The 13,113-nt window shown below is 41.3% G+C and overlaps 1 protein-coding gene across 4 annotated transcripts in view; it reads left to right on the forward strand.

Annotated features, from left to right (window-relative positions):
• col12a1b (collagen, type XII, alpha 1b) overlaps positions 1-13,113 on the forward strand; it is a 153,466-nt gene that overhangs the window by 86,127 nt on the left and 54,226 nt on the right. For all 4 annotated transcript variants that reach the window (XM_084953563.1, XM_084953564.1, XM_084953565.1 and 1 more), the window contains 6 exons: positions 42-181; positions 1,742-1,871; positions 2,469-2,608; positions 3,025-3,154; positions 6,865-7,007; positions 12,923-13,052. In XM_084953563.1, the coding sequence (XP_084809689.1) occupies positions 42-181; positions 1,742-1,871; positions 2,469-2,608; positions 3,025-3,154; positions 6,865-7,007; positions 12,923-13,052 (813 nt within the window). The remainder of the gene's footprint in view (positions 1-41; positions 182-1,741; positions 1,872-2,468; positions 2,609-3,024; positions 3,155-6,864; positions 7,008-12,922; positions 13,053-13,113) is intronic.

Consider the following 13,113-nt stretch of genomic DNA (forward strand, 5'->3'; position numbering starts at 1 on the left):
CCCGCATCGTGTCAGGCTGTGATGTGTCCCGTCTGTTTCAGAGCCTCTGGGCGGAGTGAAGAATCTCCAGGTGACTGACCCCACCGTCAACTCACTGAGGGTCCGCTGGGACCCGGCCGAGGGCGACGTCAGGCAGTACCAGATCATCTACGTCCCCGCCGCTGGAGGACAGGAGAGCGTGGTAAGCTTTTACTGACCTCATAATCCTATCAAAGAAGGCAGGTCAGGTTTTCATAAATGTTAGCAGCTGCGGGTTTTTAAATTATTTCTGTTATAAATGACAAACCTGTTATGATGAAAGATGAATTGAATCAAATTTGACTAAATTCAGCTGAGTTCAGACTTTTCTTGGGAGCACACGAGTGCATCGCATTGAAGCCTTATAGCATCTTCCTTTCATGACACAAAAAACACAATCAGAATTCTCACTGGGAGCACAAATTAAAACGCCACAGGATATTTTATGTGCCGCTAATCACTTAATTCTTCTATAGTTTTATAGCGTCTTTGTTTGCGAGTTGATGCCTAGAACATTAGCAGAGAATGAGAGACTACGACGAGCTGACGTGAGCAAACAGAGTTCAAGTTAGTTTATCCAAACCCGTAAAACCATCGAAGTGCGTGTTTCTGTTTGGGTTTTTTTTTTTTTTTTTTTACAGTATTAGAATAAATGATGCTAGTTTCATTCTCACGCTACGTGTGAGCTGATTTCAAGAGTTCTGGGAAAATTTAAACAAATGAGTAAGTGGAGACAGAGAAGAGCTGATCATCAGGGAGCCTGTTCACTTCCTGTTAATCCAGCTGTGCTGACCTCTACATCTCGGAGTGAGGTGGCCAAAGAGGATAAAAATAAGTAAGAAACCTGACTATTAAAAATGTTCAAAGGCACCCATGTGAAGAAGAAGTGTCTAAAACCAGAAATGGAGATAATGACTGGCCCCAAACATCTGTTAGTGAGATGACCAGGAAGCTGAGTTACAGCTGAAACAGCCAAACACAGACAAGAGGAGAGGGCTTAATCCTTGCCTCGATTCAAAATCTGAGATGATGAAGTTATACTTCAGAACAACACAGATCGCTCCTTTGTTTTTGTGAGGGACTCCCTGCACCATTCAGAAGCAGTCAACCATGAGGAGACACTGAATGTCCTTTAGTTTCTGGTTTCACCGTCACAGAAATTCCAAACAGCAGCTGTCGTGAAATAGCTCACGGAAGTCTCAATGTGGAACTAAATCTATGAAATAAATAAATAAATAAATAACAACATGAAGATTGTTTAAAGAAAAACGTTTACCCCATGCAAAGAGATTTTGGCTGGAGCAGCTCCGTATGGCCCCATTCATTCTGGATTTCATGAGCAGCCCTCATGAGAGTGGGGGTTCTTTTGTATTTAGAAATGTATGGCAGTAAATGATGGACATTGGTTGGAGAATTGTGGTCCAAAGCACCTAAAAATATAAGTGCCTTGCTTGGAGCCACGGACTGCAAACTTTCCAAAGATGCCAACGTCTGTGGCTGGTTTGCGGGAAAAATCTCTTTTAAAAGCTGCTTCAGTCCCAGAAGTATTGGGTGAGAATCCCTGACTGACTTTAAATGAACAAGTTAAAGCACATTATATACAATATAATCCTGGACAGTGTTTAGTAAGATAATTTTCTCACCTCCAGCCAGTGAGATAAATAAATCCCATTAAAGTCACCCGTCCGTGGCTGATATTTGCTTATTAATTTTCCCTTCACAGACTCAGGTGTCTGGGATTACGACCAACGCAGTGCTGAGAGAGCTGCGTCCAGATACTGAGTACAAAGTGACACTGGTTCCCATTTACCCCGACACGGAGGGTAAACGAGCATCGGAGAACGGAAAGACCAGTGAGTGCATCAAATTCTCTTTCTGGGATTCACGAGGCTGCGACTCAAAAATCCACAGACTTGATACAGGCGTTACTTTTTTCCACAAAACTTCACCAACTATATTTTGCAGTAGAAATTATGAATCTATCCATAAAAAGAGCCTCATGGTCATGACAGGATGCAAACCTTAAAGGTGCACTGTAATGTAAGCTGGCTGCACACCTTTTTGGGAGGTGGATAAAGATGAAAGAAAGAAAGTAGTTCCTTTATAAAACCTTTCACAGATAGGTTTTAGATTTTTTTTTTTTTTTAAATAACTGGATAATGATTTCTGAAAAAAAGACAATTTCAAGTGTAATTTTTAGATTTTTTTGGGTGTTTTGAACACCAGAAGTTTAGTTTAGAGAAGGCAAACATCCCAAACCAAAACTACTCTGTAAGAGTAGATATACTGGCCAGAGGAGAACACTCAGCTTTAATATATCAAGCACCAACATGACAGTTGCAGGAGGTTTAGCTAAAGAGGTATATGAAACTCAGCAGATGTTGCTTCTCTGTGACATTTGACACTCGAGGAAACTGGTCTGAAATGTAACCATCATGTTGTGCTCACAGAGGCTCTGGGCGGAGTGAAGAACCTCCAGGTCACTGATCCCACCACCAGCTCCCTGAAGGTGCGCTGGGAACCGGCGGAGGGCAACGTCCGGCAGTACCGCATCTTCTACGTGCCCGCTTCCGGAGGCGCCGAGGACATGGTTAGAGATCACACTGACTTCCTGTCCTGTCATGTGTCACAAAGGAAAACTGGGCATTAGCTCAGACAGGCAAAGCAGATTCACATCAGCTCATCTGTTGTCAGATACCTTTTTCTGCATATCAGGAATTATTTAATCTGCTTTAACTTGCCCAAAGTTGCTGCACATATCTGCAAGCTGCCTTGCAGCCCACCTACACTTCAGCATTTGCTTTTAATGCTGTTTCTGATTCAACCAGTGTCATGTTTCTCATCACTCTGCATGTTCTGTACAAGGGGTCCAGCTAGTTTTTCACCAAAGTCTAATTTTCCTGTTTCTGTGGATGATTACTGCAGAATCAGTGCCAGAATGATCCTCCTCAGATCCGCCACTTCTGCTTTCTTTTGACTGACAGCTGTGTTTCTGTGTACGAACAGGAGCAGGTGTCCGGCGGCACCACCAACACCATCCTAAGGAACCTGCTATCAGACACTCCCTACACTGTGACCGTGGTCCCAGTTTACCCCGAAGGAGAAGGTCTCCGCCAGTCAGACAAGGGAAAGACACGTAAGTCGTCAGAACGAGAGCATTTGCAGGTGCATTGCCGCCCTGCCTGTGATCAGGTTTTTGAATTATCTGCAGTAAACATTACACACTACTAAGAAACAGAACAGATGTCATTCAAAGTGGCAGTGCTGCAGCTCCAGATGTTGCCGTTTGACAGACATGTCAGTCAGAGCAGGCTTTAGAACTTTTCGGGGCGGCCTGGAAGAGACGTAACTAAATACTAAAAATTATGAGGCTGTAAATGAACACAGTAGGGGCATTTTATAACTGCTGTCGGCATCTCAATGGTCTGGATAAAGAAACACTCTTCCTTGAAGAGGAAAAAAAGTTGCTTAAAAAATGTCACCATCAGCGAATGTTGGTTTTTAAATTGATCGCAGAAAACTGATCTGAGCCGCAGGTCAGAAGCGAATGAGTCGAGCTTTGAAGGTGTACCTTTGACCTGTTGGGAATCTGCACAAGCGATGAAGTCTGAGCTTCGCTTGAACAAGATTAAATCCATCACCAGCAGCAAACAAAGGCCAGAGGTCGTGGTTTTAATGGAGAGTTGTCAGTAAACCCTAAGTAGAAACAGAACATTCATGCCTTTGCTGAGATAAATAAAGGATAATATCATCATCTTATTATGTCTCCACTCTAATGCAACCAAGACACAGGTTTAGTGTGTTTGCTGGCCTGCAGTGAACATGAACCCCCTCAACTCACACAAATTACAGCTTCTTTTTAAAGTTTGACACCAGATACATTAACTTTATAGAGAAACCCTATCTTCCAGGTAAACCTTCGTGGAAAAGGTACTGCAATCTGCAGAATTTGCCAGAACCTTTAAATCAGACAGCCCCCCCCCCACCCCCCCACCCCCCCCCCACACACACACCTCCTACCTCTTGAGGATTGGATGGAACATAAGAGAAGCTGAAGAAAGTGTTTGATAGCAATGAAGAAAACAACTTTAAAACTACTGTTTGAAGAATCTGTCCTCCCAGACTCGGTCCTCCAAGCATTTGCAGAACTGCTGGTTTGTCTGCATCTCTGTGGTTTGATGTCCTGTTGGGTTCCTTGGGTTTGTTTCTGCCCACACGGCATGCCACGCTCTGTCAGCAGAAATGCATCCTGGGGTTTTGACATGTGATGCCACTGGAGTGAGGCATGGAAACAATTCCACAGACGGGTCCAGCAGCCAAACTGGAACTGAATATTTTCTGTCCTGTCAGGATAGTTTTGGAGGGGGGGGGGGTTTCACAACCCTCATTTTCGGTGTACATGGTGTTTCATTCGCCGTTTCATTGCTTAGAAATGGTGTCGTGTTGAAATCTTGGAATATTTTTCCCTTACCATCCCTCCGCGGTTGGGTTATTATGGTTAGCTGTCACACACACATACTGGTTGTGGCAGGCAGAAGTTGGTGACTCAGGTTCAGGTAAGCGACGCTCCTTTTGTTTCACGGGTTGAATTCCCAGAAACCGATCCACAAATACCCGGTTGGACTTTTTTTGTTTGTTAAAGCTGAAATATGAGACAGCAAGGACTAAAAATGTGAGTTTGGAAGGGTTGTTTAAGTCCTCCGATCATTTACATATCAAGCACTTTATACAGATGTGCTGGCTGCTGCAATAAGCGAACCAGTAGCATCTGCGTGCTGGAACATGACACCACCTCTCTATCGCAGCAGCAGCAGCAGCAGTGACACATCGGACCTCAGAGTGAGTCACTATCAGAGAATATGAGCCCAAGGGTGACATTAATGAAGTTTTATTACCAGTGTTGGTCCAGTTTTACTGTTTTGCTCCCTGGAGAAATTTGTCACGTTTGGTCTGGACAGAAACAGCAAATTAAATGTTACAGATTACATAATCTCTCTGAAGGACAGAGTAATTTTGTCCCTGGATGACAGACTTTACAGAAAACAATGACTGTGAAGGTTTCACTCTGGAGGTTTTTACCTTATCGAGGAGGAGGCATCTAGTTTTCCTTTTACTGGCTAGAGCTCAAGATACCGGGGGATACACACATCTGGTTTGGTTTAAAAGAGGCTTTTGCATAAATCCAAATCTGTGCTACTTCTCTCTCTACACATAGACATTGCAAACTGACTGTCCTGCAGATTTGTGCTGCACTCAGCATATCATTTCAATCCCGTAGTTTCACAATGATATTAATTCTTGGATTACAGATTCTTTCTTCATAAAAGACATTTTTTTGTTGTATTGAACCAGTTTTACCAACAAAGTAAATCACATTCTAAAAATAAACACAAATTAAAACACGATTAACAGAATTTAGAAATGATTCAAATAACTTAAACGATCCAATTGTTATTATCTTATTTGATTATGTAAAGGCTATGCTTCAGAGCATTTCACCACATAAGTTATAGTCTTACAGCCCTTTGTGACATGTTTATTTTAGTTTAGTTATAACACCACAGTCACACAATAACACAAACAGACTAACCGCTAAAGTTAGCCGTAAACCAGCAGGTCTGAAAGCCCAATGAAGAGTTTCAGTTTCTAGTCGGAAAACACTTTAAACGTAACTTTGACTTCAACTGATCATTTTTCACTTTGCTAATGCTAAAGTTGGTTGGAGACCACAGCCCGACCAAAATTATTGTGATTGTGTACAATGAACTATGAGCTCGTTGCCTTTGAAGCGGTTGCTTCAAAGGCAGGCACCAGGTCTTCAACCACTTTGTTCAACCACTTCAACCTTATTGGTTCAGTTCAGTTTTATTTATATAGTACTAAATCACAACAACAGTCACCTAAGAGTGCTTTACATTGTAAGGTAAACACCCTGCAATAATAGAGAGAAAGCCCAACAATCAGATGACTGCCTATGAGGCAACAGTGGGAAGAAAAAACCTCTGGCAGAAACAGACTCATGGAGGAGCGGACATCTGCATCGGGCATCAGTGTGCTATCAGTTTGCAGTTAAACGGAATCAAGTTGGCCATTACATGCAGCCTGTTTTTGATAAATATGGAGGAAATTACAAATCTGTTGCTGTTTACATACACAGAAATTCACAAAAACAAAAATCCAGATTAACTACTTACATTTAAATAAAGGCATAAAGTACATTTATGCACAGCGTAGTGTGATTTTCCCCTTCACACCTACCTACAACAGAAAAAGGCAGTATTGAGGGGGCTGGGACTAGAGCTTTCTGCTTATTAGTTTCAGTTTGCAAAATAAGAGTAAAAAGTTCCAACTGGGTTTTAAAGCCACTTGAGACAATGGAAAAGGAAAGATGCTAACGTACCTGGGACATAAAAAAAAAACTACAAGAAACATAAAGATGAAACTCAGAGACCAAAGCCCAAACTATAACATCTGTCTATTGAAAAGAAGTGAATATAGATGAGTGTGTTTCATTTGCACTTCTAACAGAATACAATAATTTGAAGTTCACTGCATTTCTGAGCTGCTTGAAGAATGTTTTGAAAAAGTTCATTGCTTTTTAACTCTAAACTTAAACCAAGGATCCAATCCTCCCTGTTCTGTTCCGCTCTTCACTTACTGACACTCACATTTCAAGGAATGTAATCTCTTCTAAATCCATTAGTTGTCCCGTCAGTTTTGAGGCAATAAAGTAAGATGTACTTGGAACAAGGCCTTAGTTTTGATGTTGTGTTGCTAAGTGAGGAAAACTAACACCTCTCCCTCGTTCCTAACTTCACGTTCTCTTCACCTCTCTCCCGTTTGCAGTTCCACGCATGCCACCCAGGAATATCAAGGTGTACAATCCCACCCCCAACACCCTGAATGTGCGCTGGGAGCCAGCCACGGGCCAGGTTCAGCAGTACCGGGTGGCTTACGCCCCCCTGACCGGTGCAAGCCCATCTGAGTCGGTGAGTAGCTTTCTGCAGTTAAAACACAAACTGTCATTAGCAGCAGAATTCTCCTTGAGGGGAGGAAAATCTCTCTGTCTGGTCATGAGGAGTGAAGAATGTGAAGACACAAAAATAACAACCTCTTGTGTGATTTAACAGTCATAAAAGAGTTAGGTTGGATAATATTTTTTTCCCAGTTTAAGTCATCACATTCCAAAAGCTGCAGGTCAGCTCTTGTTAGATATGATGTGCCTCCAGGAAATTCCTGAGATAAGTGGAATTACACTGAGAAAATAAATGAATGATCTTATCCTGGGTTTTTTTGTTTGTTTTTAGATAAAGGAGAGATTATGGCTGATAATCATTATCTTCAATATCAACTAATCGGTCAGCTATTTTTATTTTTAATCAATAGTTTATAAAATTGCAAGAAGTATCAGGATTACCCAGAATTCAAGACATCTCTACAGATCATGTTTTTTTTCCAAAAAGTAGTCCAAAACCAAAATTTAAGGAAATGTAATACATAAAAGCAAATTAACCTTTATAAATCCAGCGTATATTTATACTTTAGCAGAGGTATGCACACGACACAGTCACAAAAAGACTTGGCTTTACCAACGTGGGTTTGCACTTTCTCTTGCTCTTTCTCTTGATGTATAAGTAAATATAAAGTAATAATCCAATCATTTTGTGTTTTGCATTTTCCATCATTGGAAAATCAGCTATATTCTCAAGATTTTTGTCTTTAATTCAGATTTCTGAACATGCCGTTTTATTTGATAGCTTGTTGACACCAAACCCAAAGTCTCTGACTTCACTTTGGCTTTCTTCTTCTGGAAAATGCCATTCTTGACATTTGACTTGCTGATCTTACTTGGGCTGGCATATCTTTGTGTTAGATGTCAACTAAGGACTTGGAAATTCTTGATCCGACTTTTGTATTATTGTATTTTTGCTGTTCTTACTCGACTTTCTTTGTTTGCACACCTGCAGTGTTTAGTCAAACTCGATTAGTTTTCCCCCTTGGTGTGGTTCATTTGTGCAGATATGAACACGGTAATCACACTTGGGTGTGGTCCAAAACAACCAAGACCACAACCTCCAAAGGATCGCAGCGCAGGTCCAAATGAACTCCAGAGCTGTAAGTTTATGGTTTCAACATGACCTGAATCCAAACAAACTACCAGGTGTACGTTCCACGTTTGAGCTAAAAATCTTCCAGTAGATACATATGCTTTTTCTTCTGAATGTGGCGAGGTAAATATAGATGCGCGGAGGTCTGTACAGCTAGCAATTAGTCAAGAAGTAAAATGTAAATTCTCCACTAGTCCACAACACAGCACCTTCTTCCTGTATTTGCTTTTGTTGCTCCTGCCTCAGACACATCTGGCCAATAAGCAGACCGAACTTCTCATGTGGGTTGTAGTGATGCATTCAGCCTCACTTGGATTTTTCTCCGTGTGAAAAAGAAACCAAACCATATGGAAAAACTACAAGTTTATAAACTCATCAATTGATTCAAACCAGAGTAAATGAGCCATAGGTGTGAGAACGCACTTAGGCTACGTTCACACTGCAGGTCTTAATGCTCAATTCTGATTTTTTGATCAAATCCGATTTTTTTGTCTGCTCGTTCACACTACAAATAAAATGCGACAGCAAACGCGCTCTAGTGTGAACGCTCAAAGTGGCCCGCATGCGCAAAAGAAGATATCACACACAACGCGCTCTGTTTAGACCCAGAGCAAACAATATTGTTTGACTGATGGCCCTTAATATAAAGACTTCGGACTTCACGTTTCCCAATTTTTGCTTTAAGTTATTTTGTTATTTACATAATAATGTAGATAACCTAATAATGATCCTTATTGCTGTTTTAGAGAGGAGCGGTGCTTCAAAGGATAGTTGCAGATTTTTGTCAGAATCTGCAGATTATGCAGTACAAATAAAATGTTAACGTTTCTCCAACGTTGTCTTCCCAGCAGTTTCACCGGATGGCCAGGAAGCGTTCGATGTCTTCTCCGGCGCTGATAATTGGCGTCTGTCTTGTGTCAGTGACGTAAAAGACGGATTTAATGCGACTTGACCATTCACACAGCAGTCGCTTTCTGAAACATCGGATATGTATCGGATTCAGTACCACATACGAAAGTGACCCAGATCGGATTTGAAAATATCGGATTTGTGCCGTTCACACTGTCATACCATGATCGGATATGGGTCGCATAGGGTCAAAAAAATCGGATTTGATGCGCTTTCGCCTGCAGTGTGAACGTAGCCTAAGTTCCCACCTTAAGATCTAGGACGTCTTGGCTCAGCTCTGGTTTGAGACTTGTTGACTTTACTCTGGACCTCCTTTTCTATCCTTTTTCCTGACCTAGCTCTGGATTTGTTTTGTTGTTGGATCTTAGTGGCCCTGATTTGGTCTTTTACTTGTGACTTGTGGGTCTCTACTCGGGCCTTGTTGTTTTTGACTCGGGGATTTTTCTTCAGAAAGTCTTTTGACCTAAGAGTCTTGACTTGGCTATAAATGCTGGTTCTTGACCTTGTTGTTATTTTTAGCTTGGTACTCAATGTTATTTATTTAGGACATGAATGGAAATCCCTAAACAAGACTTAACTTCTGCTTGTACAAACAAATGTCTTTCACATCACATCACCATACATCTGGCTTTTCTCTAAACTGGACACTATTCCTGTATATTGGATGTGAACTTAATAACCAAACTTATTGTATTTGTTTGTAGTAATTTTGGTAGTTAAGTCATTTTTATCTGTGTTTTCTACATCTGATTTAAAAAAAAAAAAAAGTGAAATCAAAGCGGGAGTGTTGCTTTCATTGGGCCGGTCTGGAAACAACAAGTGGTCTCTTTCGCTCGTTCCTATTTGTTTCACCAAGTGGTGATGTTGCGCAGATGTCTGCACAGCAGTAATTACGGTAATGCTCTTAAATATGGAAATCATGACTTGTCGGCTTTTCATACGTCTCCATCAGCACTGATTTAATGCACCAGTGCAAATGTCTGGGTCTCGGGGAGAGAAAAAAAGAAGGTTTATTTCCCCACAAAAAGTTTGAACTCTGTGACTGAAGTTTGGAAACGCTGCATGCCGGACGCATCTGTGACTGACGTCACCAACGGCTCCTACGGTCGGTGTTCCTGGGGGCCTTAAGGCTGTAATCTAACAAGGCTGTTTTGATGATTAGAATCAGCTTTGAAGATGCTGTGAAGTTAGTGTTGTGTAGTTTATTATTCCCTGTGGTCTCGGTTTCCTTCTATTTTCACTGTTGTTGTACTTTCATTTAATTAACTTTGATTTTGTTTTGGTCTGAGAGGAAGTTGGTTTGGCCACAGAAAGAAGACACAAAGATGAGTTCAGAAGTACAAAGATTCACAACTCTTGGTGACTAGTTCAGTCTAAATTATCAAATTTTACATCACAGATTTGTTATTTCACGCGCTGAAGCTCCTCTGAGTATGTTATCAGTATTATTATTAGAACTGAGAAGCAGAGAAGCTCTTTAACAGTACATTTTATTCTGGTTAAACATCAGTGGTTTGCATTAAACAAGTGCTCTATAGAAGGAAAAAAATAAGATCAAATGTATGTGGATGCTTTAATGTTGTTTCCAGATGTGATTTTTTTTTGTCCTCCAAGCACAAATCTAAAGCTGTGGTCAAAACTTCAGTGCTATGGCTGCAGTTTGTTCACATTGAAGAATATCAGTAAGGTCCAGCACTGATGTTAGGTGATAACAGAAGGTCTCACTTCATTTTGAAGGTGCTGGATGACAGCAGCCACCTACACCTGACTGGGAATTAACTGGAAACACATGTTTGTTTAAAATATCGGTATGTGCTGTAGCACTATTAATCTAAGAAACACGTCTATTTACCTTTAGGGATTCCAGTATGTGAACCCATTGGCTAGTTTGCTGACTTGGTCTTTGGCGAACTGGTTGTTTAGAGCTCCCTGTTTAGCCAGCAAGTATCCAAGCCAAGATTTCAGTTTCTGTCTACTGGTCATCATTTAAAAATGCTAATAAATCATCCATCCATTTGGTAAGCACTCATCCATCCATTTGGTAAGCACTCATCCAACCTGCTGTTGTAGCTAGAGTCTGTCCTGGCTGTCTTTGAGTACATTCTGGACAGGTCACCAGTCCATTACAGGACTAGCTAATAAAACCTGACAAAGTGGAATCAGATGATGTTCATGCTTCTGAATTGCATTCCTGCAAATCCCATCCCTCCAGACAGAATGTTTAGCTTCATGCTACCAAAGCTTGCACATGCGGGTTAATCAGTACATCAAAATTGGAAACCAAAAAGCTTTTGGTACCAAAAATCGTGTTCCTTGACTACAGATTCTGCATATTCATATGAATAAATCTGTTTGTAGAAATTAATGGGATCACGACTGCCTATGGAAAGTGCACTAGATGCCTTCCTTAGACATCCTCTAGGACAGGGGTAGGGAACTCCAGGCCTCGAGAGCCAGTGTCCTGCAGGTTTTAGATGTGTCCTTGATCCAACACAGCTGATTTAAATGGCTAAATTAGCTCCTCAACATGTCTTGAAGTTCTCCAGAGGCCTGGTGATGAACTATTCATTTGATTCAGGTGTGGTGACCCAGGGTGAGATCTGAAACCTGCAGGACCACGGCTCTCGAGGACTAACGTTCCCTACCCCTGCTCTAGGATGTTATTGGTCATCACTTTGTAGCTGATGATTGGGAGATAACCCTGTACTGTAATTATCTCCCTCATCATATTTTATAAATGGTATAATTCACTCCCACTGGCAATATCTACAGTTGCTTACATGAAAGTTGAGATACGTTTTTATTTGGGACTTTTTTTTTTGCCTGCCATCCTGTTCCCCCTGTCATCTCTATAAGGAGCTCAGTTTCAGTGACATGTTATGATCTCTGGATCAATAATAATCTCTGCCTGTATAAAAGTAAAATAATTTAAAGCTGGATTAACAACCTTAGCATTGTGAAAGAACATTTAAAAGTTTTTGTTATTAGGTTTTAGCAGTTATATACATACATCAGAATTCAAGCATCAGTAATGACATCCTGGGAAACTTCTTTTCATGGGCTTCGTCTTCAATTACTTACAAATCTATAAATGCCATATCACTGGCTTGTTCAGTTTGCCTCTACTTCTTAAAACAATGAATGCGTCCCATTCAAAAGCCCATCAGTTACCCAACTAACAACTGCATACTTCGGCCTCATCATTCAGGTTTACTTCAGCAAATGAAGTGCATCCCAGCCCTCGAGAGCAGTACTGCTTTCAGGAAATGACTATAATGTTTTAAAAGGGCCGTGTCCAATCCATTGTCCTCACTTTAGAGTTTACTGGTGGGCTTTAACCCCAGGCTAACAGTTGTGCATGTGTAGGTGTGTGTGTGTGCTTCCAGTTGTGGGATCTTAGCCACTACATCATCGCTGTGAAACCTATTTCATGGTCCAACATGCCAAAACCTTTCGGCCCAAAACATTTGCTGCAACCAAACCAGTCCCAAGATGAGGGGGAACTCGAGTCAAAGCAGAAGATATATTTCCCATGATGTAATGGCAGAGACTTTTATGGCCCACAAACCAGCTAAAGAGCTGAGCATAGATGATGTGATAATCCCAGTGACAAGTGACAGTCTGCAGTCACTCGTGTTGTTAGAACACGTCTCCCGCTGACCGATGGTTTGTTAAGCATTTCACCTTCCAAGTCTTTGTTAGTGTTTGAGGAACCTTTTGTCAGAAGAAACCTTGCCGAACACTGGATGCAAGATGAGCACTGAGGTCATTATGTTTATTACTCCTGCCAGATCTGTATGTAATGCGTGAAGAGGCTCATTTAGGCAGACCCTCGTTGATGATTATATCAATATATATTTTGACTCCTGCGTTTCTTCTCCAAAAAGGTCCTGGTTTCAGGAAGTATTAACAACGCCTTCCTGGACAACTTGATACCAGATACTCCCTACTCCGTCACTGTCACCGCTCTGTACGCCGACGGCGAGGGATCAGCGGTGAAGGACAATGGCAAAACATGTAAGCACAATGACAATGTCACATTCTGATGGTGTGTAGAATCACATGACTTACTCGCAAT

This window comes from Perissodus microlepis, chromosome 15 (genome assembly GCF_051167445.1).
Source record: "Perissodus microlepis isolate ML-2025 ecotype Zambia chromosome 15, ASM5116744v1, whole genome shotgun sequence".
In the NCBI taxonomy this organism is placed as follows: Eukaryota; Metazoa; Chordata; class Actinopteri; order Cichliformes; family Cichlidae; genus Perissodus; species Perissodus microlepis.